The sequence below is a fragment of the Stegostoma tigrinum genome, unplaced genomic scaffold (assembly GCF_030684315.1).
Source record: "Stegostoma tigrinum isolate sSteTig4 unplaced genomic scaffold, sSteTig4.hap1 scaffold_181, whole genome shotgun sequence".
Taxonomy (NCBI): domain Eukaryota; kingdom Metazoa; phylum Chordata; class Chondrichthyes; order Orectolobiformes; family Stegostomatidae; genus Stegostoma; species Stegostoma tigrinum.
The window spans coordinates 37,828-65,471 of NW_026728121.1; the positions used below are offsets into that span (position 1 = coordinate 37,828).

A 27,644-nucleotide genomic window follows, 5' to 3' on the forward strand; every position below is an offset into this window, starting at 1 on the left:
AGCATTATGCCGGCGCAAATGAATCGTGTTCTCAAAGGGACTTCCAAAACCATGGAATTGAATTTGCATGTTGATTTCTTCTTCCCTCTTCAGAAATGCAAAGTAGTATCGTGATGAAGCTTCCAAGGCGATGATTGTGTCCTTCAATGAACGGAAAAGTGACTTTTAGCTTCATGGAAATATTTCACTACTTCTATAGACATGAAAGGCAAACATTCTCCCTGCATATGACCCAGTCTCATTTTATCGTATCTTTCTGATTTTACATGCCACAGGATAATCATCGCAGTGTAACAGAAATGTTGATCATGGAAATTTATCACTGTTTTCATAAATAATGGCAAATTTTCAACATCTTGCAATTGTATGAAGGCTCAGTCTCATCACACCTCGCCTGCTGCACAAAGACATTCTTACACTGCTTTCAATGTTAGGGCTCAAACAAAACACAATCATGACACAAATGCATCAACACACCACTTTCAACAGGATCTGATATCCTTGCCAGGCACTGGAGGGGTTGCGGAGACTGGTGAGTGGATAAAGTCGTTCCTCTGTTCAAGCAGGAAAACAGGGACTTTCCAGGAAACTACAGACTGGTGAGTGTCTCATGTCTCAAAGGTATGGGCTAATAAGGGACAGCCAGCATGGCATTATGCGGGGCAGGTTATGTCTTACCAAGTCAGTTGAAGTTTTCAAGGAGGTGACAAGGGTGATCAATTCGGGTAGAACAATTGATAGCATATACATGGATTTTACGAACGTTTTCAACAAGGTCCCTCATGGTATGCTCATCCAGAAGATTAAGATCCATGAGATCCATGGTGACTTGGCCTGCCCATATAAGGCAGACGGTCGCGGTGGAAGGCTAACAAAGATCACACAGTATAGGGCTGGAGGAACACAGCAGGCCAGGCAGCATCAACAATGTCAGCTTTCCTGTTCCTCTGATGCTGCCTGACCTGCTGCGTTCCTCCAGCTCCACACTTGGTTAACTCTGATTCCAGCATCTACAGTTCTTGCCGTCTCAGTGGTGGAAAGCTGTTTTTCTGGCTGCAGCTCAGTGACGAGTGGTGTTCCGCATCGATGTGACTTCTGCTGTTTGTGATATATGTAAATGACTTGGTGGCAAATGTAGATTGGGGATTACTAAGTTTGCAGATGATATAAGGACCAGTGGACTTGTGGACAGCATGGAAGGTTGTCAAAGGACACAGCAAGATACAGACCAATTGCAAACACGAGCGGAGAAATGGCCGATGGAATTTAATCTGGGCAGGCATGAGGTGTTACATTTTAGGAGACCAAGTGTTAAGGAAAGGGATACACAGTTAATGGCAGAACCCCAAACAGCAGTGATGTCCAGAGGGATCTTGGGGTCCTAGACCATAACTCCCTGACAGTAGCCACACAAGTAGATAGGGTGGTCAAGAAGGCATATCGCATGTTTGCCTTTATTCATAGGGGAACTCAGTGCAAGAGTCAGGATGTCACACTGCAGCTTTACAAGACTTTGTTGAGACCACACAAAGTATTGCATCCAATTCTGGCCGCCACATTACACTTAGGATGTGCAGGCTTTGGACAGGGTGCAGAAGAGATTTACCAGCATGCTGACTGGAATAGAGGGTATGAACGAGAGGGAGGAGCTGGAAAAACTCTTCGTTTTCTCTGGGGCAGTAGAAGCTGAGGGCAGGCTTGATACAAGTCTATAAAATTAGGAGATATTTCAATACAGCTAACGGTCAGAAAACTTCTCCCCCGGAGTTGAAGTGTCCACTATTAGGGGGCATGCATTTACGCTGAGAGGGGGGAAGTTCAAAAGAGATGTGAGGGGCAAATATTTCACACTGAGCATGTTAAAAGTGTGGAATACATTGCCCGGGGTGGTAGTGGATGCAGATACGATGAAAGCATTTAAAAGGGACTTTTAGTTCCGTGCACAAATATGCAAGGAATGGAGGACTATGGATCAAGGACAGGCAGAAGGGATTTTTTCATTTGTTGTCATGTTTGGCCCAACATGGTGGGCCAAAGGGCACATTCCTGTTGCCGTCGTGTTCCAAGTTTTATGCTCACTTGTATCATGATTACAAAAAGTAGGATTGGGAATAATTTTTGAGAAGCGTTTGAGAACATTATTTCATGTTAGGACAAACGGGATAAGGATGAGGTGACACAGCACAATCAGATCTTGGAGCCCATGATGAATCATAGGGACCTCACAAGCACCAATGATCAGAGGGATCTCAGGATCTTGATGTGTGTGCCTGTTGATCCCACAATGTAATGGACCAGGTCGTTGAAGTGGTTTGGAAGGCAGATTGGATACTTGTCTTTATTAGACTTAATATTAAGTGACAGAGTTTCAGAATAGGCAGGGTATGTACAACACTGTTGGGCCGAACCAACATTCAGTCAACGATGAGAAAATACAGTGAGAATTGGACAACGATCAGGCTTGGCCTGAGAAAGGATAAGTTACATTTGCACCATACAAGTGCTGAGCAGCAATCAGCTCCAACAAGAGAGAATATGGCCATATCAAAAAAATTCCATGTCCTTACCCTCACATCATCGTTACATTTATTTTTTTTTAAATGTGCAAGTGCAATCCAAGCCATGCAAGGCTACGGGCCAGGTGTTGGAAATGAGGTCAGAACAATTCAGTGCTTGTCCTTGACTGTCACAGAATCTGTCAGCTTAAGAATGCATTTCTCCTGTATTGTAGACTACTGAGGTGCTTGGCTATCCACTAAACCAAGGTTAACACTGATCTAAAACTAAACTGGGTCAGTTATATAATCAGCAGTAGCCAGGTCCATAGTGCAAACCACCCTGCTGTGGGACAGAGTAAGGCAAATCCAAGTGAGCGAGTGTGGTTGGAGACTCATTCGTTGGGGGCATAGATTCTGTTGCCACATTTGAGACACCAGGGCTGCGTGTTGCTTCCCTGGTGCAAGGTCAAGGACATCTCTGAGTGGTTGCAACAAATTCTAAAAGGGGAGGGTGAGCAGCCAGAGGCCACGGTGCACGTTGGTACCAATGACATCGGCAGAAAGAGGGATGACATTCTGCGGACTATGTGCAAGGAGTTAGCAAAGAGGCTGAAAGGCAGGACCGAGAGGGTAATAATTTATGGGTTGCCATGAGTGCCACATCTTAGTGAGCTAAGTCATAGAAAGATAGGTGAGATGAATGCATGGTTAAGGAGCTGGCACAGGGGGCAGGGTTTCTGGTTCATGGATAATTGGGACCGTTTCTGAGCAAGGGGTGACCTGTCTAAGACGGATGGGAGGCAAGACGCTGTCAGCGGGTCAGGACAGAGGGGACAAGTCGTTGTGAGCGGGTTACGACGGAGGGAACAAGTGCCTGTGAGCAGGTCAGGAAGGAGGGGCAAGTCGCTGTGAGCAGGTCAGGGCTGCGGGGGCAAGTCACAGTGAGCGGGTCAGGGCTGCAGGGGCAAATCCCTGTCAGCGGGACAGGGCTGCGGGGGTCAGTCCCTGTCAGCGGGACAGGGCTGCGGGGGCCAGTCCCACTGAGCGCGACAGGACTGCAGGGGGCAATTCGCTGTGAGCGGGTCAGGGATCGGGGGCCAGTCCCTGTGAGCGGGTCAGGGCTGCGGGGGCCAGTCCCTGTGAGCGGGTCAGGGCTGCGGGGGCCAGTCCCTGTGAGCGAGTCAGGGCCGCAGGGGTCAGTCCCTGTGAGCGGGACAGCACTGCGGGGCCCAGTCCCTTTGAGCGGGACAGGGCTGTGGGGGGCAGTACGCGGTGAGCGGGACAGGACTGCGGGGGGCAAGTCGCTGTGAGCGGGTTAGGACTGCGGGGGGCAAGTCGCTGTGAGCGGGTCAGGGCGACGGGGGCCAGTCCCTGTGAGCGGGAAAGGGCTGCGGGGCCCAGTCCGCTGTGAGCGGGACATGGCTGCGGGGGGCAGTACGCGGTGAGCAGGACACGGCTGCGGGGACCAGTCCCTGTGAGCGGGTCAGGGCTGCAGAGGCCAGTCCCTGTGGGCGGGTCAGTGCAGCGGGGGCCAGTCCCGATGAGCGGGACAGGGCTGCAGGGCCCAGTCCCAGTGAGCGGGAAAGGTTTGCGGGGTGCAGTAGGCGGTGAGCGGGACTGGACTGCGGGGGGCAAGTCGCTGTGAGCAGGAGAGGACTGCGGGGGGCAAGTCGATGCGAGCGGGTCTGGGCTGCGGGGGCATGTCCCTGTGAGCGGGACACGGCTGCGGGGGCCAGTCCCTCTCAATGGGTCAGGGCTGCGGGGTCCAGTCCCTGTGAGCGGGACACGGCTGCGGGGTTCAGTCCCTGTGAGCGGGTCAGTGCTGCAGGGGCCAGTCCCTGTGAGCGGGTCAGGGCTACGGGGGCCTGTCCCTGTGAGCGGGACATGGCTGCGGGGGGCAGTACGCGGTGAGCAGGACACGGCTGCGGGGGGCAGTACGCTGTGAGCAGGACACGGCTGCGGGGGGAAGTACGCTGTGAGCGGGACAGGGCTTCGGGGCCCAGTCTCAGTGAGCGGGAAAGGTTTGTGGGGTGCAGTAGGCGGTGAGCGGGACTGGACTGCGGGGGGCAAGTCGCTGTGAGCAGGAGAGGACTGCGGGGGGCATGTCGATGCAAGCGGGTCTGGGCTGCGGGGGCATATCCCTGTGAGCGGGACACGGCTGCAGGGGCCAGTCCCTCTCAACGGGTCAGGGCTGCGGGGTCCAGTCCCTGTGAGCGGGACACGGCTGCGGGGTTCAGTCCCTGTGAGCGGGTCAGTGCTGCGGGGTCCAGTCCCTGTGAGCGGGACACGGCTGCGGGGTTCAGTCCCTGTGAGCGGGTCAGTGCTGCGGGGGCCAGTCCCTGTGAGCGGGTCAGGGCTACGGGGGCCTGTCCCTGTGAGCGGGACATGGCTGCGGGGGGCAGGACGCGGTGAGCAGGACACGGCTGCGGGGGGCAGTACGCTGTGAGCGGGACACGGCTGCGGGGGGCAGTACGCTTTGAGCAGGACACGGCTGCGGGGGGAAGTACGCTGTGAGCGGGACAGGGCTTCAGGGCCCAGTCCCTGTGAGCGGGACAGGGCTGCGGGGCCCAGTCCGCTGTGAGCGGGACACGGCTGCGGGGGGCAGCACGCTGTGAGCGGGACACGGCTGCGGGGGGCAGTACGCTGTGAGCGGGTCAGGGCCGCGGGGGCCAGTCACTGTGAGTGGGTCAGGGCTGCGGGGGCCAGTCCCTGTGAGCAAGTCAGGGCCGCGGGGGCCAGTCCCTGTGAGCGGGACAGGGCTGCAGGGGCCAGTCCCTGTGAGCGGGTCTGGGCTGCGGGGGCCAGTCCCTGTGAGCGGGTCAGGGCTGCGGGGGCCAGTCCCTGTGAGCGGGTCAGGGCTGCGGGGGCCAGTCCCTGTGAGCAGGTCAGGGCTGCGGGGGCCAGTCCCTGTGAGCAGGTCAGGGCTGCAAGGGCCAGTCTGTGAGCGGGTCAGGGCTGCGGGGGCCAGTCCCTCTGAGCGGGTCAGGGCTGCGGGGAGAAGTCACTTCGGGCGGATCAGGACTGCAGGTAGAAGTCACTGTGAGCGGGACAGGACTGCCGGGGGGAAGTCACTGTGACCGTCTCAGGAATGCAGGGGCAAGTTGATCCAGTGAATTCAAATATGAAATTACACGAAAGACAGCAATGAATTTAAAGCATCAAGAGGAAAGGGATTTGGAATCGAGCATTAGTTCGTGGGGATGGAGCAGCGCTTGGAATATTGCCTTCAGTTCTGGTTGCTTCATTACAGGGAGGATGTGGAAGCTTTAGTGAGGGTGTAGAAGAGAGTTAGCAGGATGCTGCATGGAATGGATGGCAGGTCTTAGGAGAAAGGGTTCGGGGGCGAGGACTTTTTTCATTGGAGCAAAGAAGAATGAGAGGTGACTTGATTGAGGTACACAAGATGATGAGAGGCATAGCTGGAGTGGATAGTCAGAGATTTTTTCCCAGAGCAGAAATGACTATTACGAGGGGGAGAAATTTTAAGGTGACTGGAGGAAGGAGGAGGGGAGATGTCAGAGCTAAGTTCTTTACACAGAGAGTGGCGGGTGTGTGGAATGCACTGCTGGCAGTGGTAATGGAGTCAGATACATTTAGAGACTTTTAAGCGACTCTTGGATAGGCACATGAAGGACAGTAAAATGAAGGGTATGCAGGGTAGCTTGATCTTAGTGGGATAATAGGTCGGCACAACATCGTGGGCCGAAGGGCCTGTACTGTTCTTTGTTCTCTGTTCAGCCAAAGGTTCTTTTCTTTTGAGGAGCGGGGAATTGATTGTCGTTTTTAAAGACAGAACTGGAGGACAGAGAAAGATATCAAGGAAGGTTGCACGTTAGTGACAGTATCAACAAGTCCTCAGCAGATGCACTCTCTGAGTAACTACACTGTTTTGAAGGCGAGAGGACCAATGATATCATTAAGCCCCCCTTGTTTTTGTATTGTGTATGTCTGACATATGCGCAAATGGACAACCTCACTCTCCTGCTAAGCTGCAGAATGAATAATGCTGCAATATTTGTCAACTCCCAAATGGGCATTGATACATTAGTAAATCTCACATCAATAAACTTACATCTCAAGGTTCTCACCTTCTAGGACTGTTTGTACTGGGAAATAACCCAAACGAGGATGCTTGGCCAAGTATTTCTTTGATCTGAACTTATTTTTCAGCACCTTGGTGAAATCACGCACATCTTCACCTGATGTTGTCTAAAAATGTAAAATAAATCAAATTTAGTTCAGAATTAACAATGAACCAATCGACTCAATGGACTTCAGTAAGGCATTTGATAAGGTTCCCCATGGAAGGCTCATTCAGAAGGTCAGGAGGAATGGGATACAGGGGAACTTAGCTGCTTGGATACAGAATTGGCTGGCCAACAGAAGACAGCGAGTGGTAGTAGAAGGAAAAGATTCTGCCTGGAAGTCAGTGGTGAGTGGGGTTCCACAGGGCTCTGTCCTTGGGCCTCTACTGTTTGTAATTTTTATTAATGACTTGGACGAGGGAATTGAAGGATGGGTCAGCAAGTTTGCAGACGACACAAAGGTCGGAGGTGTCGTTGACAGTGTAGAGGGCTGTTGTAGGCTGCAGCGGGACATTGACAGGATGCAGAGATGGGCTGAGAGGTGGCAGATGGAGTTCAACCTGGATAAATGCGAGGTGATGCATTTTGGAAGGTCGAATTTGAAAACTGAGTACAGGATTAAGGATAGGATTCTTGGCAGCGTGGAGGAACAGAGGGATCTTGGTGTGCAGATACATAGATCCCTTAAAATGGCCACCCAAGTGGACAGGGTTGTTAAGAAAGCATATGGTGTTTTGGCTTTCATTAACAGGGGGATTGAGTTTAAGAGTCGTGAGATCTTGTTGCAGCTCTATAAAACTTTGGTTAGACCGCACTTGGAATACTGCGTCCAGTTCTGGGCGCCCTATTATAGGAAAGATGTGGATGCTTTGGAGAGGGTTCAGAGGAGGTTTACCAGGATGCTGCCTGGACTGGAGGGCTTATCTTATGAAGAGAGGTTGACTGAGCTCGGTCTCTTTTCATTGGAGAAAAGGAGGAGGAGAGGGGACCTAATTGAGGTATACAAGATAATGAGAGGCATAGATAGAGTCGATAGCCAGAGACTATTTTCCAGGGCAGAAATGGCTAGCACGAGGGGTCATAGTTTTAAGCTGGTTGGTGGAAAGTATAGAGGGGATGTCAGAGGCAGGTTCTTTACGCAGAGTTGTGAGAGCATGGAATGCGTTGCCAGCAGCAGTTGTGGAAGCAAGGTCATTGGGGTCATTTAAGAGACTGCTGGACATGCATATGGTCACAGAAATTTGAGGGTGCATCCATGAGGATCAATGGTCGGCACAACATTGTGGGCTGAAGGGCCTGTTCTGTGCTGTACTGTTCTATGTTCTATGTTCTCTATGACTCAACTCACTCGATAATCCATGCTCTCCCTGCTAAATGTCTTTGAAGATGTAAAATTGAAGAGTCTGCAACTCTGAGGGATAAAGTCGGCTATCTTTCTGTAAGATTATGATAAAGTTAGATATGTCTGAATGTGAGTTTCAGACTATTAAGCTTCAGTTTCATAGAGTCAGACAGCATGAAAACAGATCCTTTGGTCCAACCAGTCTATGCTGATCACAATCCCAAACTGAACTAGTTCCACCTGCCTGTGCTTGGCCCATATCTCTCCAAACATTTCTGTCATCTTTCTATCTTCTGGCTACAACATCACCTGAGAAGAATTCTCCATCTTGTGGCCAAATACTAGAACTATACAATTAAGTCATTTCAAATGATACACAGATCCAGGATTCACATTCGTGGCCTTTCTGGTTGAACTGCTAATTATTTTAACAATAGTGCATTTTTTTGTCCAATTTTGCCATATAATCCAGTGATCCAAAATTCATCTCATTGGGTTTAATTTTTTTGGTTTTCTGTACTGTGTCAAAGATGAGATCAATACATTGGTGAGAAATTATCTTGGTTTGGAGATTCAAAGTCACTATAGTCCCAGATGGGACCACAGGGCTGCTCTCACAGTCAAGAGAGATATCTGGAGGTGGTTTAAATTGAAGGTTACCACACCTCAGATGAGGAGACAGGTTGAGAAGGAGACTCCTTCATTGTAACTTCAGACAGTGTAGTATCCCATGCTGTTGGTATCATTCTGAATTACAAACCAGCCAACTGAGCTAACTGGCTCCCAGGCAAAATATAGAATCAGTTTGGGTAGAGATAAGGAGCAGCAAAGGAAAGAAGTCACGGCTGTGACAGTTTCAGATTCATAGATCCCCTGACAGAAGATACAGTCCAGGATAGCAGAGAGGCTATAGACCAAGAAGTAATGGGATCTTGTCAGAAAGATGTTACAATAAACTGTGAATTCAATTGGCACAGGTAGTCTGGAAGATTCTTTTTTATTCACGGGATGTGGATGTTGCTGGCTAAGCCCAATTACCCTGGAGAAGGTGGTGGTGAGCTGCCTTCTTGAATAACTGCAGTCCTTAGAGCAGTGCTGTTCAGAAAGAAGCTCCAGAATCTTAACTCAATGACTATTAATGAACAGTGATATCGTTCCGAGTCAGGATAGTGTGTGTGGCTTGGAGGGAAACTTGCATGGGGCACTAATTATGCATTAGTGATGATAGAACAGATGTTGAAGGTGGTGGGTGGGGTACCAATCCAACAGGCTGCTTTGTCCCATATGGTTCAAGCTTCCTGAGTGTTGACGGAGCTGCACCAGTCCTGACCAGTGGATATTACATTCCTGACTTGGGCTTGATAGATGGTGGACAGGCTTTGTGTAGACAGGGGGCTCATTATTCACTGCAGAATTCTTAACCTCTGACCTGCTCTTGTCGTCACAATAATTATAAGTTTGGTCCAATTCAGTTTCTGGAAACCTGATAAGCCTCAGAATATTGGCAGTAAAGGAGTGTAAGTCATGGGGTAATGGTTAGATTCTCCTTAATGGTGACGTTCATTGCCCGTAAGTTGCACAGCACAACTACCACTTGCTTCTCATCACTTATGTTCCGTGGACATGGACTACTTCAGCATCTGAGGAGCTATGAGTGGTGCTGAACATGACACAATCAACTGAGAACATCCCCACGTATGGCATTCTGACGGAGGGATGGCATTTGATCAAATAGTTGAAGATGGTTGAGCTCAGGGCACAAATTTACGTAACCCCCGCAGTGATGCTTTGGAGTTGGGGCAACTGATTTCCAATAACCACAACCACTTGCTTTATGGTAAGGTTCCAGCCAGCAGAGGGTTTTTCACCTGATTCTTACTGACTGCAGCTTTGCGACGGCTCCTTGATGTCATATTTGGTTGAATGGCACCTTGATGTTAAGAGCAGTTATCTACCCCTCAGCATATATTCACAGAATGCATTTGGAGTCTTAAAACTGTACCACTGGAACCAAGCAGGGATTAAGATATTTTAGACCTGGTAGTATGTTTTGAGATACAACTCATCAATAGTATAGGATTCTCTGGATAAGAATGATCAGGATGTGGGAGAATTTTACATCAAGGTCGAGGTTGAGAATTCGGTCTGAAACTGTTTAATATCTTAAACTTTCATTGAAGATAATTCAGGAGTATAAAGGCAGAGTTGAACTGGGAAAACAGTTTAAAAGGTAAGACCATAGAGAAACAATGGCAGATGTTTCAGGGGATATTTCATAACTCTGAACAAAAATATTGTCAATTTAGAATGAAAGGATGTACAGCTAGAATGCACCATGGTGCCATCTGTTGCTATCTAAGAAAGTTAAAGATAGTATAAATTGAAAGAAAGATTGGAAAATTGTGGAACTGGAAATATTTCAGATGTGAACAAAAGATGACCAAAGTAATAATGAGGGAGACATTAATATAAATACAGTAAAGGCTTCCACAAGTGTATCAAAAGGAAAAGAGTAAAGACAGTGAATAATGGCTCATGAGAGGGTGAGACTGGGGAATTCATGAAGGGAAATGAGGGTAATGGCACAAGCTTTGAACCAATATTTTCCATCTGATTTCACAGTAGAAAACATACAAAAAATATCAATGGGCGAAAAGTAGGGAGCGAAAGGGAGAAGGAAATCCTCAAGGAAACATTGAGGAAAACTGAGAAGATGAAGTTAACAGGTTCCCTGGGACCTAAAGACTTGGATCCCAGGTATGCAAAGAGTCCAACCCCACATCGTACCATCAGAGCTTTATTTCTTTTAATAATACTCCATAAACTTCAACCCCTAATTACTAGCTCCCATATTTATACAACCAACTCACACTCAATTCATCCTCAATTAATACAGACATAAAACCTGTTCCCTCACTTCGTTAGTTCTCAGGCATCCCTTCAGACTAAATTAGATGATAACATGGAGGATTATAAGAGTTGACTGCAGAGATGAGATTAAATTAGGTTCCCTACAGTGTGGAAACAGGTCCGACAGCCCAACAAGTCCACATCGCCCCTTGCAGCATCCCACCCCACCCCTATAACCCAAACACCACTGAACACGATGGGCAATTCAGCATGGCCGATCCACCTAGCCTGCACATCTTTGGACTGCGGGAGGAAATTGGAGCACATGGAGCAAACCCATGCAGACACAGGGAGAATGTGCAAACTCCGCACAGACAGTTACCCAAGGCTGGAGTCGAACCCGGGCCCTGGCGCTGTGAGGCTGAAGAGCTAACCACTGAGTCACCGTGCTGCCCAAATGGATGTATTGGCTGTAATCTTTTCTAGATTGTGGAAAGATCCCAGCAGAATGCAGCGAAGTACGAATTTACTTCGTCTAAAGTTTGTCATTGGGAAATTGCTAGAATTTATTATTGAGAAGGCAGCAGCAAACCATTTAGATCATATTCAGGCAGATTTGATAAGTTAAGTGAAAAGGATAAATTTAAAAATATGGTGAATCCATTTGAGGAATTCTAATTCTTCAACAAACCGGGTCGTTGAAGCGAAATTAGCAGATGTCGTTAATTTGGATTTCCAAAAGGCGTACATGAAGCACAAAAATTTAGCTTCTATGCACAGCATGTATTTTAGAAGGCACGTGAGGTGCAAATCTTTATTTCAAGGAGGGAAGGAGTGAAAATCTTTCCACACAAGACATTGGTGACGCCACTCAAGGAGCACAGTGTACAGTTTTGGTCTATTAAGCGAGGATATGCTTACAACAGCAGTTCTCAGAACGTTCATGATGTTAATTCCAGGGGTAAAAAGGGTTATTTTGTGCAGAGTGAACTGGACAATGTTCAGGCTCAGCTGGTAACATGCTGGGTCAAAATCCAAAATTCCCTCCCTAATGGCATTGTATCAACCAACAGCAAATGTACTTTCAGCAGTTCAAGAAGGAAACTAACTGCAACCTTCTCAAGGGCAACGAGGGACAGTTGTGCTTCAGACCTCAAATGCCCGTTCTCATTTAGAAAATAATCTACGCCTCCATTTTTCCTACCAAAGCACATAACCTCACAGTGTCCCACACAGTCTCTGTCTGCCACTTCTTTGCCCAGTCTCCGAGCCTATGCAAGTCCTTCTTCAACTTCCTCACTGCTATCTGTCCCTCCATCTGTCACTGTGTCGACTGTAAACTCAGCAACAATGTCTCAGTTGCTTCGTACATATCATTAAGGTATTACGTGAACTGTTGTGGTCCCAACACTGATCCCTGCAGGACTCCACTAGTCACCAGCTGCCATCCTGTAAAAGACCCCTTTATCTACACTCTCTGCCTTCTGACAGTCAGCCAATGCTCTATCTATGGCAGTACCTTGCTAAAACACGATGGGCTCTCATCTTATTTGGTACCTTCTCAACAGCGTTCTGGAAATCCAAACAAATCACATTCACTGGCTTGCTTTTGTCTAACTTGCTCACTTTCTACTCAAAGAATTCTAACAGATTTGTCAAGTATAACTTCCCCTCGATGAAGCTGTGCTGATTCAGCCCGATTTTGTCATGTACTTCCAAGGTCTCTGCAATCTCATCCTTAATAATGGACTCTAAAATCTTACCAATGATTGAGGTCAGGATAACTGGCCTATAATTTCCCTTCTTCTGCCTCTCTCTTTTCATAAACAGGGGTGTTGCTTTAGCCATTTTCCAAATCCCTGAGATCCTCCCTATCTCCAGTGATTCCTGAAAGATCACCACTAATGCCTCAACAATTTCCTCAGCTATCTCCTTCAGAACTCTGCAGTACAGTCCATCTGGTCCAGGGGTGATTGGTCCACCTTCAGACTTTTCTGCTTCCCGAGCACCTTTTCCTTAGTTATGGCTATGAAATTCACCACTGCCCCTAACTCTCAAAGTTTTAGTATGCGATGGGTGTTTTCCACCATGAAGACTGATACAAAGTACCTGTTCAGTTCCTCTTCCATTTCTTCATTCCTCATACTGATTCTTCAGCCTCCTTTTCCAGTGATCTACTGCTACTTTTTAATGTCAGTTGCAATACTGGTCGAAGACGATATCACAGCTGTACTGAAGGAGGGCCCCATGGAGGGCTCAAGCATTGAGGCAATATGGGTAGAACTCAGAAATAGGAAGGATGCAGTAACAATGCTGGGGCTGTACTACAGGCCTCCCAACAGCGAGCGTGAGATAGAGGTACAAATATGTAAACAGATAATGGAAAGGTGTAGGAGAAACAGGGTGGTGGTGATGGGAGATTTTAATTTTCCCAACATTGACTGGGATTCACTTAGTGTTAGGGGTCAAGATGGAGCAGGATTTGTAAGGTGTGTCCAGGAGGGTTTTCAAGAGCAGTGTGTATGTAGTCCAACTCGGGAAGGGGCCATACTGGACCTGGTGCTGGGGAATGAACCCAGCCAGATGGTTGAAATTACAGCAGGGAGTGACTTTGGAAATAGCGACCACAATTCCCTAAGTTTTACAATACTCATCGACAAGGATGGCAGTGGTCCTAAAGGAAGAGTTCTAAACTGGGGGAAGGCCAACTATACCAAGATTTGGCAGCATCTGGGGAATTTAGATTGGGAGAAACTGTTTGAAGGTAAATCCACATTTGATATGTGGGAGGCTTTTAAAGAGAGTTTGATTAGCGTGCAGGACATGTTCCTGTGAAAATGAGGAACAGAAAAGGCAAGATGAGGGAACCATGGGTGACAGATGAAATTGTGAGACTAGCCAAGAGGAAAAAGGAAGCATAGATTAGGTCCAGGCGACTGAAGAGAGATGATTCTTTGGAAGAACACGGGGAATTTCGAGCGCATCTGAAACGAGGGATGAAGAGGGCTAAGAGAAGACATGAGATATTGCTGGCAAACATGGTTAAGGAAAATCCCAAAGCCTTTTATTCATATATAAAGAGCAAGAGGATAACTAGAGGAAGGATTGGCCCACTTAAGGACAAAGAAGCAACGTTATGCACTGAGTCAGAGAAAATGGGTGACATTCTTAACAGAGATAATGGGAACTGCAGATGCTGGAGAATTCCAAGATAATACAATGTGAGGCTGGATGAACATAGCAGGCCAAGCAGCATCTCAGGAGCACAAAAGCTCCTGAGATGCTGCTTGGCCTGCTGTGTTCATCCAGCCTCACATTGTATTATCTTGACATTCTTAACAAATACTTTGCATCGGTATTCATCAAGGGGAGGGACATGACAGATGGTGATGTGAGGGATAGATGTTTGCTTACTCCAGGTCAAGTTGACACAAGGAAGGATGAAGTGTTGGGTCTCCAAAAAGGCATTAAGGTGGGGATCTATACCAGGTTATTGAGGGAAGCGAGACAGGAAATAGCCGGGGCCTTAACAGATATCTTTGCAGCATCCTTAGACACGGGTGAGGTCCCGGAGGACTGGAGACTTGCTCATGTTGTCGCCTTGTTTAAGAAGGTTAGCAAGGATAACCCAGGTAATTATTGACCAGTGAGCCTGACGTCAGTGGTCGGGAAGCTACTGGAGAAGATACTGAGGGATAGGATCTGTTCCCATTTGGAAGCAAATCAGCTTATCAGTGATAGGCAACATGGTTTTGTGCAGGGAAGGTCATGTCTAACCAACTTAATAGAATTCTTTGACGACGTGACAAAGTTGATTGAAAGGGAAAGGCTGTAGATGTCATTTACATGGACTTCAGTAAGGTGTTTGATAAGGTTCCCCATGGCAGGCTGATGGAGAAAGTGAAGTCGCATGGGGTCCAGGGTGTGCTCGCTCGATGGATAAAAAAAAAATGGGCTCGGCAACAGGAGACAGAGAGTAGCGGTAGTAAGGAGTTTCTCAAATTGGAGACCTGTGACCAGTGGTGTTCCACAAGGTTCTGTGCTGGGACCACTGTTGTTTATATACGTAAATGATTTGGAGGAAGGTGTAGGTGGTCTGATCAGCAAGTTTGCAGATGACACTAAGATTGGTGGAGCAGCAGATAGTGAGGGGGACTGTCAGAGATTACAGCAGAATATAGATAGACTGCAGAGTGTGGCAGATAAATGGCAGATGGAGTTCGATCCGGGCAAATGTGAGGTGATGCATTTTGGAAGATCTAATTCAAGGGCGAACTATACAGTAAATGGTAAAGTCCTAGGGAAAATTGATGAACAGAGAGACCTGGGTGTTCAGGTCCATTGTTCCCTGGAGGTGGCAAGCCAGGTGAAGAGGGTGGTCAAGAAGGCATACGGCATGCTTTCCTTCATCGGACGGGGTACTGAGTACAAGAGTTGGCAGGTCATGTACTGTTGTATAAGACTTTGGTTCAGCCACATTTAGAGTACTGTGTACGTTACCAAAAGGACGTGGACGCTTTGGGCAGGGTGCAGCGGAGGTTCACCAGGATGTTGCCTGGTATGGAGGGTGCTAGCTATGAAGAGAGGTTGAGTAGATTAGGATTATTTTCATGAGAAAGATGGAGATTGGGGGTACCTGATTGAGGTCTACAAAATCATGAGGGGAGAGACAGGGTGGATAGCAAGAAGCTTATTCCCCAGAGTGGGGGACTCAATTACTAGGGGTCATGAGTTCAGAGTGAGAGGAGGAAAGTTTAAGGGAGATAGGCGTGGAAAGTTCTATACACAGAGGGTGGTGGGTGCCTGGAACGCGGTGCCAGCGGAGCTGGTAGACGCAGACACATTAGCGTCTTTTCAGATATATCTGGACAGATACCTGCAACAGGTATGAGATTGTTGCTCCCTGTACGGTTGAGGAAAAGGACTGTGGACAGGATGAGCCAGCTGACCATGGCACCGTGGCGCACAAGGTCATTCAAGAGGGGGGGGAGCAAAAAGACAGGTAGTTGTTATCAGGGATTCTATAATTAGAGGGACAGATAGTATCCTGTGCAAGCTGCATCGGGCGTCCCGCACGGTGTGTTGCCTGCCCGGTGCCAGGGTGCGAGACATCTCCGACCGGGTTGAAAGGATATTGGAGCAGGAGGGGGAAGATCCGGTTGTTGTGGTCCACGTTGGGACTAACATCATAGGCAAAGCTCGGGTAGAGGTCCTGCTCAGGGATTATGAAACACGAGGAAAGAAATTGAAGTACAGGTCCTCAAGGGTCATAATCTCTGGATTACTGCCCGAGCCATGTGCCAATTGGCATAGGGAAAAGAAAGTTAGGGAAGTAAACATGTGGCGAAGGAATTGGTGTGGGAAAGAGGGATTCCATTTCATGGGGCATTGGCATCAGTTTTGGAACCGGGGGGGATCTGTACCATCGGGACAGTCTCCACCTGAACCGATCTGGAACCAGTGTTCTCGCAAAAAAGATGAATAGGGTGGTCAGTCAGACTTTAAAGTCGTGAGTCGGGGGGAAGGGAAAGTGAAAGAGACAGGGAGTATGGAGTTAAATGGAAAGATAAGCAACAGGATAGCATGTGTACAGGAGGATTTAAGCTCGAGGCAGACTAGGAATACAGCAAAAAGGAAGGATAACTTAAGGCATCTTGGCATGTCCAACCTCTCTCATATTGATAAGAAAGCTTGCATTAAGACACTTCATCTAAATGCTCTTAGCATTCGCAACAAAGTAGATGAATTAACAGCACAAATCCTCTTGAATGATTATGATGTGGTAGGCAGCACAGAGACATGGTTGCAGGGAGCTCAGGACTGGCAGTTAAACATCCAAGGATTCACAACATATCGAAAAGAGAGGGAGGTGGGCAGAGCGGGTGGGGTTCCCTTGTTCGTTAAGAATGGAATGAGATCTACGGCACTAAATGACATAGGGTCAGAAGATGTGGAGTCTATGTGGGTGGAATTGAGGAACCACAAAGGCAAAAAAAACTATAATGGGAGTTATGTACACACCTCCTAACAGTGATCAGGATGAGGGGCGCAAGATGCACCTAGAAATAAATAGGGCACGTCAGAAAGGCAAGGTCACGGTGATCATGGGGGACTTCAACATGCAGGTGGATTGGGTGAATAATGTTGCTGGTGGATCCAAAGAAAAAGAGTTCATGGAATGTTTGCAGGATGGCTTTTTGGAACAGCTTGTGATGGAGCCCAGAAGGGAACAGGCTATTCTGGACTTGGTGCTATGCACTGAGCCAGACTTTATAAAAGATCTTAAAGTAAGGGAACACTTAGGAGGCAGTGATCATAATATGGGAGAGTTCGGTCTGCAGTTTGAAAGAGAGAAGGCAAAATCGGATGGAATGGTATTCCAGTTAAATAAAGGTAATTACAGGGGCATGAGAGGGGAATTGACGAAGATCGACTGGAAGCAGAGCCTAGCGGGGAAGACAGTAGACCAACAATGGCAGGAGTTTATACGTGTTACTGAGGACAGAGTACAGAGGTTCATGCCAAAGAAAACAAAGATTATCTGGGGTGGGATTAGACAGCCATGGCTGACAAAGGAAGTCAGGAAATATATCAAAGTAAAAGAGACAGCCTATAAAGTGGCCAAGAGCACTGGGAAATCAGAAGATTGGGAAGGCTACTAAAACAGACAGAGGATAACAAAGAGAGCAACAAGGAAGGAGAAGATCATTTTGAAGGTAGGCTAGCTAGTAATATTAGAAATGATAGTCAAAGCTTCATTCAATACACAAGAAACAAATGAGAGGCCAAAGTAGATATTGGGCCGCTCCAAATTGATGCTGGAAGGCTAGTAATGGGAGATCAGGGAATAGCTGAAGAACTCAATAAGTACTTTGCGTCAGTCTTCACAGTGGAAGACATGAGTAGTATGCCAACAATTAGGGAGAGTCAGGGGGCAGAGTTGAGTACGGTAGGCATTTCAAAAGAGAAAGTGCTAGCAAACCTAAAGGGTCTAAAAATTGATAAATCTCCTGGCCCCGATGGGCTACATCCTAGAGTTCTGTGGGAGGTGGCTGAGGAAATCGCGGAGGCATTGGTCGTGATCTTTCAAAAGTCACTGGAGTCAGAGAAAGTCCCAGATGATTGGAAAATTGCTGTTGTAACTCACTTGTTTAAGAAAGGATCAAGGCAAAAGATGGAAAATTACAGGCCGATTAGCCTAACCTCAGTAGTTGGTAAAATTCTAGAATCCATTGTCAAGGATGAGATTTCTAAATTCCTGGAAGTGCAGGGTCAGATTAAAACAAGTCAGCATGGATTTAGTCAGGGGACGTCGTGCCTATTAGAATTCTTTGAAGAGGTAACAAGTATGTTAAACCAGGGAATCCCAGTAGATGTTATCTATCTAGACTTCCAAAAGGCCTTTGATACAGTGCCTCACAGGACGCTGCTGAGCAAGGTGAGGGCCCATGGTGTTCAAGGTGAGCTACTGGCTTGGATTGAGGACTGGCTGTCTGACAGAAGGCAGAGAGTTGGGATAAAAGGCTCTTTTTCAGAATGGCAACCGGTGACGAGCGGTGTCCCGCAGGGTTCAGTGTTGGGGCCACATCTGTTCACCTTATATATTAATGATCTGGATGAAGGGACTGCGGGCATTCTGGCGAAGTTTGCCGATGATACGAAGATAGGTGGACAGTCAGGTCGTACTGAGGAGGTGGGGAAGCTGCAGAAAGATGTAGACAGTTTAGGAGAGTGACCCAGGAAATGGCTGATGAAATTCAATGTGAGTAAATGTGAGGTTTTGCACTTTGGAAAAAAGAATACAGGCATGGACTATTTTCTAAATGGTGAGAAAATTCGCAAGTCAGAAGTGCCAAGGGATCTGGAAGTGTTGGTCCAGGATTGTCTACAAGTTAACTTGAAGGTCGAGTCCGTAATTAAGAAAGCGAACGTAATGTTGTTGTTTATCTCAAGAGAGTTGGAATATAAAAGCAGCGATGTGCTTCTGAGGCTTTAGAAGGCTCTAGTTAGGCCCCATTTAGAATACTGTGTCCAATTTTGAACCTCAGGAAGGACATACTAGCCCTGGAGCATGTCCGGCGGAGATTCACACGGATGATCCCTGGAATGGTAGGTTTAACGTATGATGAACGGCTAAGGATCCTGGGATAGTCCTCGTTAGAGTTTGGAAGGTTGAGGGGAGATCTAATAGAAACTTGCAAGATAATGTATGGTTTAGAAGGAGTGGACGCTAGGAAGTTGTTTCCGCTAGGCGGGGAGACTTGGACACGTGGGCACAGCCTTAAAATTAGAGGGGGTAAATTTAAAACTGAAATGAGACGACATTTCTTCAGCCAGAGAGTGGTGGTCTTGTGGAATTCATTGCCGCAGAGTGCATGGAGGCCGGGACGTTGGATGCCTTCAAGGCAGACATCGACAAATTCTTGATCTCAAAAGGAATCAAGGGCTATGGGGAGAGTGCAGGCAAGTGGTGTTGAAATGCCCATCAGCCATGACTGAAATGGCGGAGTGGACTTGATGGGCCGAATGGCCTTACTTCCACTCCTATGTCTTATGGTCTTATGGACAGGTACATGGATAGGCAGGGAGCAAATGGACACAGACCCTTAGAAAATAGGTGACAGGTTAGACAGAGGATCTCGATCGGAGCAGGCTCGGAGGGCCGAAGGGCCTGTTCCTGTGCTGTAATTTTCTTTGTTCTCTTTATTTGTACTCTTGCCTTTCTCATACCTTTTCTAGCTGAAAAAAACTCATGCAATTTTTTTCCATATTACCCTCATTAATATTGCCCTCAAATTTCATCATCTTCCCCCTTATTGCCTTTTTACATGTCCGCCGCTAGTTTTCGAAAGGCTTCCCAATCCACTGGCTTCCCACTAACCACAACACATTTTATGCTTTTTCTTTTGCTTTCATCCTGTCCCTGACTTATCTTGTTAGCCGTGGTTGCTGATCCTTTCCTGATCTCAACTCCACTCTCCTGCCTGCTCCCCATGGCCCTTTCTCCCTATTTTTCATCAGAAACATATCTATTTCTTTCTTGAATCGGTCGATTGGTGCTGCCTCCATTGCATTCAGGGGCAATGAATTCCACAGATTCACAACTCTCTCCTCATCTCCATTTTGAACATTCCATCTCTCACTCGATAGCTACAGCTTCTTGTTTGAGACTGTCCCACAATGGCGAACATGTGCTCAATGCCCATCTTTTCAATCCCCTTTACTATTTTATATACCTCAATCAGAACCACCCCCTCACTCTCTCGAACACCAGCAAGTACAGGCACAAGCTACTCAGCAACTTCTCATATGACAGCCCTTTCATCCCGGGAATCAATCAGTCCAACCTCCTCTGAACTGCCTCCAGTGCAGATGTATCCATCCTCAGTAAGGGGATCAAAACTGGACACAATACTTTGGTCTCACCAACACCCAATGTGTTCGGAAAAACACTGTGTTACTTTAATGAGCCAGTCCTTTGGTGATAAATGCCAGAGTTCCATCTGCCTTTCTTATGCTATGCTCTTCCTGCATACCCACTTTCAGCTACAAAGACAGCCAGACAACTCTGCACTGACACACTTTGAACCTTCCCTCCATTTAAATAAAAATTCGCCCATTTTTTCATGGACAAAATAGGCAAGCCTTGTGCTTATGCACATTAACCACCTGCCAGATTCTGGTCCATTCTCCTCGCCTGTCAATATTCAGCTGTCTCTGTTTTATTTCACATCACAGGCTGTTTTCCCATCTCTTTCAGAATCATCCACGCATTCTGTTATGTTACATTTTGTCTCTGCTTACATATCATTTGTATACGTTACAAATAGTTCAGGTCAGAGACCTGAACCCCGCAGCAACCCACCAGTAACAATTCACCATCCAGGCAAAGACTCATTTATCCTGACACTCAGCTTTCTGTCAGTTAGCCAGCCCTTTATTCAAACCAATATTCTACCCTTAATCCCCTTGGATCTAACCTTCTGGTTCACTTTTTTATGCAGCAACTGGTCAAATTCTTTCTGGAAATCTCGATATGCCACATCCCTCGGATCCCTGTAGAAGATCCTCAATTCTGCCACCTCATCAGCTCCTGACTTCATTACAGCTTTTGTTCAAACATGGTCAAAAGAGTTGAATTCCCGAGGTGAGCTAAGGATGGCTACATTTGACCGAGTGTGGCATCAAAGAGCGCTCGCATAACTGGAGCTGGTGGGAATCCAGCAGAAACTCACCACAATGGATTTACGATCATCATTAGACGCTTAATTCCAGATTTTCATTGAATTTAAATTCCATTATGTGCCATGGTGGAATTTGAACCAGGTCCTCAGAACATTACCTGAGTGTTTGGATTAATAGTCTAGTCATAATACCATTAGGTCATCGCCTCTCATGATTGGCATTTTGGTTGTTAGAGGTCACCTGCAGGAGGTCCTGAGGGTACAGTCCGAAGCCTAACCATCTTCAGCTGATTTATCCCATCATCTCTCCATCATAAGCTCAGAACTGGGGATGTTCACCAGGGATAGCAGAATATTCAGCATCATTCACCACTCCTCAGATACTGAATCTGTCCATGTCCAAATGCAACAAGGCCAGAACGATGTCTCGGCTTGGGCTGGTAATTGGCAAGTCGCATTTATACTGCACAAATACCAGGTAATGACCATCTCCAGGAAGAGAAAATCCATAAATTGTCCCTTGACATTCAAAGGTGTCACCATCACTGAATTGTCCGCTATCAAAATCCCGGGTTTTACCACTGAACAGAAATTCAACTGGACTTCCTATTTAAATGCAGTGGCTACTAGAGCAGGCCCAAAGCTCCGATTACTGCATCAAGTGACTCACCTCCTGATTCCCCAAGCCTGTCCACCAGCTACATGGAACAAGTCAGAAGAATGGTGGAATAATCCCCACTTGCCTAGATGGGTGCAGATGCAAAAGCACTCAAGAAGTTCGACACCATCCAGGAAAAAGCAGCCTCCTCCCTGCAGTGCTCAATAGCAGCAGTGTGCACCATCTATGAGATGCACTGAGAAATCTGCAAAAGATCCTGAGACAGGACTTTCCAAACCTATGACAAATTTCATCTACAAGGGCAAGCGTAACAGATATATGGGAACAGCACCACCTACAACACCCTGTCTAAGCCACTCACCATCTCAACTTGGAAATATATTGCTGTTCTTTCACTACCACTGGGTCAAAGTCCTGGAAATTCTCCCCTGACTGACTGAGTCTACCTACAGCACATGGGCTACATTGATTCACCAATTACAAGGGTAACTAAGGATGGGAAGTAAATGCTGGCCCAGTTAGCGATGCCAATGGCCCAGAAACAAATAACAATTAAGTATCACCTATCTCCTCCTAATTCCAGTTTCTCATGCAGCACCATTCTGATTATTCTATAAAACCTGGTCTTTCTGTGGCAATGCTCAAAGCTACACACAGTACTCATTTGTGATCAAATCACATTCTGCACAATATTAAGAGCCATCACTGGCTGATGAGTATGATTGCCCAGCTTGGAAATTCCATATCACAGGTCATGAGCTCTGTGCGGGTTGATTAGCCTCAACTAGAGCCACATATCTGACCACATGTTTAGGAGGTCTTTCAGTGTGATGGAAGTGGTCTTGGCCTTGAGAACACCAGCATTCCTTTCTCCAGTTCCTTTCCCACACTTCAACTTCTTGTCTGGTGCTGTTGAAGAATTATGTGCCTTCATACAGGAGATTCACCAAGTTGGTTTCTTCTGAATGGGGATATCCCATACTTTGACCTCGATGTAGTATTTCTTGAAGGAACATTTCAAGGTCTTTGAAATGCTTCCTTTTACTTCTTGATCAGATGCCTTCCTTGAGTTGGCAAAAATTTACTTTGGTAGTCATAACTTAGGCATCCAAAGTACATGGCCAGCCCAATGGGGTTTGTTTCAAATCATCATGGCATCAATGCTGATGCTAGGAGGTTTTTCCTCCTAGCTGATGTGGAGAATCCATGACAAAACTGTGCTGAAAGGGTCTTGAAGTGGCAGCTCTATGTTATCCAGGTTTCACAGTCATATAGAAGAGGCTGAACGATGCATGCCTTGAACTCAAGGATCTTGCGATCAGCACAGATGTCACAATTGTGCATTCTCATCCTCTGGAGTCCAAAGGTGCCACTCGCAGATTGGACGTAATGTTAGAATCTCTGTATCGATGTCAGCCTTAAAAGAGAGAGAGCGTCCCATCTAAGGGAAATGTTCTACATTTGGGAGGATTTCTCTATTAATTTTGATGAAAAGATGGGCCACAACTTGACAGATTGGTAAAGGATTTGAGTCATCTTGAGGTTCGAACACAGAACATAACAGCGCAGTACAGGCCCTTTCGGCCTTGATGTTGTGAAACCAACCTGAAGCCCATCAAAACTACACTATTCCATTATCATCCATATGTTTATCCAACGACCATTTAAATGCCCTTCAAGTTGGCAAGTCTACTACTGTTGCAGGCAGGGCATTCCATGCCGTTACTACTCTCTGAGTAAAGAACCTACCTCTGGCTTCTGTCCTATATCTATCACCCCTCAATTTAAAGCTATGCCCCACCGTGTCAAACATGGCCATCCGAGCCAAACGACTCTCACTGTCCACCCTATCTCATGCTCTGATCATCTTGTATGGTTCTATTAAGTCGCCTCTTAATCTTCTTCTCTCGAACGAAAACAGCCTCAAGTCCCTCAGCCTTTCCTCATAACGCCTTCCCTCCATACCAGGCAACATCCTGGTAAATCTCCTCTGCACCCTTTCCAACGCTTCCACATCCTTCCTATGATGCGGCGACCAGAACTGTACGTAATACTCCGAGTGCGGCTGTACCAGAGTTTTGTACAGCTGCAACATGCCCTCATGGCTCCGAAACTCAATCCCTCTACCAATGAAGCCTAACACACGGTATGCCTTCCTAACAACCCCATCAACCTGGGTGGCAAATTTAAGGTTGAGGCTAATTCTTCAGTATACTTCTGCAAAGGCCTTAAGGGAGATTTGAAGACTTCTGCGAGCGGAAATGACGTTGTGAACCACATACTGAAGCTCCATAAGCGAGGTCAGTGTCATTTTCTTCGGTGATTTTAACTGGTTGAGGTGAAAAGGTTTTCCATCCATCCTGTCCAGGCCACTGAGAAGCTTGTTCTTGATGAGATTAAGAATGGTGGTGACAAAGCTGGAGAAAAGAGTGGGCGTGAGCCTCAACTTGACCTCAAAGAGCTTCTGCACAACATTGTATTTCTGGTATTGAAGCCTGATTTAAGCTGTTGGCCTTTTATCATTTTAGCAAACTACTTCAACTTTGAGGGCAGATTGTATTTAAATGGTTAAATCCCTAAGTTTCCACAGATCGGAATAATTCTATCAAGTGGAACAATGTATTACTCACTGAAGTGCAGTACTCCACCATTGGGTAATGTAACTTGTGCCCCTTGGATGTGCGTCCCGAAAAGAAACAGCTTTGGCAGATGTCATAATTTAAGTGTTTGAGGCTGCGGCACCTATTAAGGAAGAACAAGAAGTAAGAGAAATGTTCATTTTTGTTTGGATATTTTTAACCATCCAAGGAATGCAAGTTAAGTAGTTAAATTATGTATTTTTTTTATTTTGAAGAAACGGCAAAATTGTGTGGGGAGAAGCAAATGCTAGGTCAGTCGAGGAAAACTGTCCCAACTCAGCCAGTCAATTTTCATAATGGGATATCCCATCCCTGGAATTATTTAAATTGCTTCTGCGCTGCAACGTTCCCATAGTATGGAAGGTTTTCATCTGCCACGGTGGCATAAACCTATTTAGAAGTAACCTTGCCAGAATCTTCCTGGAAAAGGTAAATCTGACGAGCAGCGATTGTAACATGTGAAGCTGTAAAGGCAACACTGAAGGAGGAGGACACACATTTTCAGCTCAGACAGCAGAAGGGAAGTACTCCAGGGAAAGAGAAGAAATAGCGAAGAAATAAACTGCAATAATGGCCGAGTCACAGTGGTATAGTGGCAATATCATTGAGCTAAATGCTCTGGAGAATGTAGGTTCATGTTCCAACACTGTAGCTGGTCAAATTTACATTTCATTAAAAAATACTCAGAACTAAAAGTTATTTCCAGCAACACTATCATGAAACTATCAACAAATGTTGGTAAAAACCCATCCGATTCACTCATGTCCTTTCGGGGAGTATTCGATCATCCTTACACCACTACATGTGGCTGCAGAGCCACAGCAATGTAGGTAGCTCTGAACCACCCTCCCAGCCATCCACTCAGTTCCACGGCAATTAGTGAAGGACAACAAATGATAACTTCACCAGTGATAGCCAAATCCCTTGCAAGAATGGAAAATGTTCTCATGAAATGGAAGGACTTGATCAATGTAGTGTGAAATTATCAACAGATGAATGGATAGAACTGCATACAGAATGTAGGTCATCAATACGATGAGATGGTGCAAAACAGAGGATATTGCCTTCAGGATTCCTGTCATGAAGCCAAACTCTGAGACTCAGCAAGCACTCAAATGTGTGAGCAGAAACTAAATAGCCATGAAAACCAACATAAAAGTACAAACAGCAGGCTCTTAAAATTTTTGGAGATATGCAAGGCAATATTAAATTATGCACTGAAGTGGTTAAGTTCAGTTAATCCTCTTGTAAATAGCACTGCTAACAGGAAACTCACTGTCAATTACAGATTAGTCCAGAATTTTCAAGGCAATAGATAAAGTGAAGCAGAAAACCAGTTTCCGTGAGGAACAAACATAATTTGGAAGTTAAAGGGATGAAAGGAATTACTTTTCTGAACAACATTCGGAAGAAACACAGACAGACGGTTGATTGAGAAGATGAAACATGAGAAGATGGTAAGGAAAGAAATAGATTTGGAAGCAACAGTGTGGTAGAATTGTGGAAGTTCACTGGCCTCACGCAACATCAGGAACCAATACATTTGATCTTTAGAGAACAGAATGTCAGAGAAGGGGGGCTCTCTTCCCAAATGGTCAAGCTTACAAAATGTAGGAAAAAGGCTGCCTTCCTCTTGGTGCTTCTCACTGGATGAACACGCGAGGAAAGTTGTGCTTTTTGGTTGCGGACCTATTGGTGGTTGGTTCATTCATATCAGGCAGATTCCCCAACAGCGGGTGAAGGTGTGGTCACAGTCTTCGCTCAGGGCAACTGAATCTATTCCTCTTCTTTGTTCTTTCATGCAAGTTTTGTGTTTGGATTCCTGATTGCGGCTACAAAATCTCCTATCTGTCCCTCGAACTGTCAAGTCTGCGATCACTCACGTCCTGTTTACCTCACCCTTTTCCGCCGTGTCCCAGAGCCAATTACACTTTACTTTAAAGTAATTTTAAGTCCAAATCACAGTAAAAGGAAGCCATTTGGTCCATCATGTTTGAACTAGATCTCCAAATACATATCACAAATTAGTGCCTTTTCCTTAACCTGCACATTATTTCTCTTTAATTAATCAACTAGTGCTTTCTTGCATCTTTTACTGAAACTGCTTCCTCTAGGTAATGCATTCTATAGACTGTGATAAAGCTATTTCTTACACTGCAGTTACTTCTTTAGTCAATCACTTCAAACCTCTGCATCTTATTCTCAATTCTGTCACAAGTAGCAAAGTCTTCCCCTCGTCTACTCTGACCAGACCTCGAATGATTTTGCAAGATTCAAAATAATCTCTTCTAAGTCTCAGCATCTTCGAGGAAAGCTGTCCCAATTCCTCTAATCAATTTTCATAATGAGATATCTCAACCCTGGAATCGTTATTGTAAATTGGTCCTGCTCTGTCTCTCTCCAACATTTTCACAAAGTTCCCTTCGCACGGAAGGTTTTCATTTGCCATGGTGGTATAAACCTATTCAGAAGTAACCTTGCCAGAATCTTCCCAGCAATGCAAAGGCTGGTGATCTCATGGTTCTTTGAGCAATCTGACATTTCTCCTTCAGTTTTGTACAAGATATGGCATCTTAAAGATTCTGTGAAATCCTGCCCTGTTCCTCATAGTCCATGAAAAGCTAACAGATCTTGGCCTTCAGAGTTAGGCCACCATTCCTCAAGCTTCAGATGGAATTCAAGTGACTCCGGGTCGTTGTTGCTCTTGATTTAGTTATGGCAGTCATAGTTTCATCCACAGTTGGGCTCTCACTCCAGTTCTTCTCAGACAGAGAGTTGTTTGATCAGATCAATGGCAGTAACACGCACCTTCTCCAAGATGGTCAATCGTAGAAATGTAGGAGAATAGTTAACCAAAAAGGTTCAATTACCCCTTAGAAATCCTGTCCAAATATGCATTTTAATTTACTAATTATGGACAAGAAGTTTTATCGATCATTTAGCAACACCACAGCAATCACTTTCATAGGATGCACACACACTGATTACAGGACTAATAAAAAGGCCTTTCTGTAAATTCCCAATAATTGCAAATTACAGAACCAACCGGAAGTCGAGTCACAATCCGTTCTGAGCCACAGTGTCTGTGATCAATGCAACTGCGAACAAAATACCAAAAGCATGCAGCACTCACCTCTCACAAAAAATTAAGGTAAAGAAGTTGATACTTAATTTGTCCTAATTACTTCTCTGGTCCATGAATTTGTTCGGGTTTTGTGATGATCTCAGTTGTGTTGTTGACTGATGGAGTTTCTAATAGAACATCTAAAGTAAAAGCTTTCTTTAAAAACTAACTCCCTCTAACTTTCTGCTGGTTTGCACATCTCACCTGAAACCTACGAGTGGGTACTCTTTGCAGATGTTACACTTAGCCTGATGTTTTGCAGTTTCAGCAGCTGCCACACAGTGTCGAACAGGCAGCCACACC

General features: G+C 46.1%; 1 protein-coding gene across 2 annotated transcripts; it reads right to left on the minus strand.

Moving 5' to 3' along the window:
• Positions 1-27,644, minus strand: LOC132207863 (utrophin-like). 2 transcript variants are annotated; one of them, XR_009443923.1, is made up of 3 exons: positions 27,546-27,644; positions 6,587-6,707; positions 1-141 (listed from the first exon to the last, which is right to left on the minus strand). XR_009443923.1 is itself a non-coding variant. In XM_059643699.1 (3 exons), the coding sequence occupies exons 1-3, from the start codon at positions 24,227-24,229 to the stop codon at positions 32-34; spliced, it is 252 nt and encodes an 83-aa protein (XP_059499682.1). In that variant the 5' UTR covers positions 24,230-24,270; the 3' UTR covers positions 1-31. The 2 variants fall into 2 exon arrangements, 1 of the variants encoding a protein (XP_059499682.1); XM_059643699.1 differs by lacking the exon at positions 27,546-27,644 and adding an exon at positions 24,209-24,270.

Excerpts from the sequence above, each read along its gene's own strand:
- LOC132207863 (XM_059643699.1), bottom strand. The coding sequence starts at position 24,229 with ATGGTGGAGTACTGCACTTCA. Across the intron at positions 6,708-24,208 it reads TGGTGGAGTACTGCACTTCA|ACAACATCAGGTGAAGATGT; the intron begins GTGAGTAATACA and ends TTACATTTTTAG. Across the intron at positions 142-6,586 it reads AGTACAAACAGTCCTAGAAG|GACACAATCATCGCCTTGGA; the intron begins GTGAGAACCTTG and ends CGTTCATTGAAG.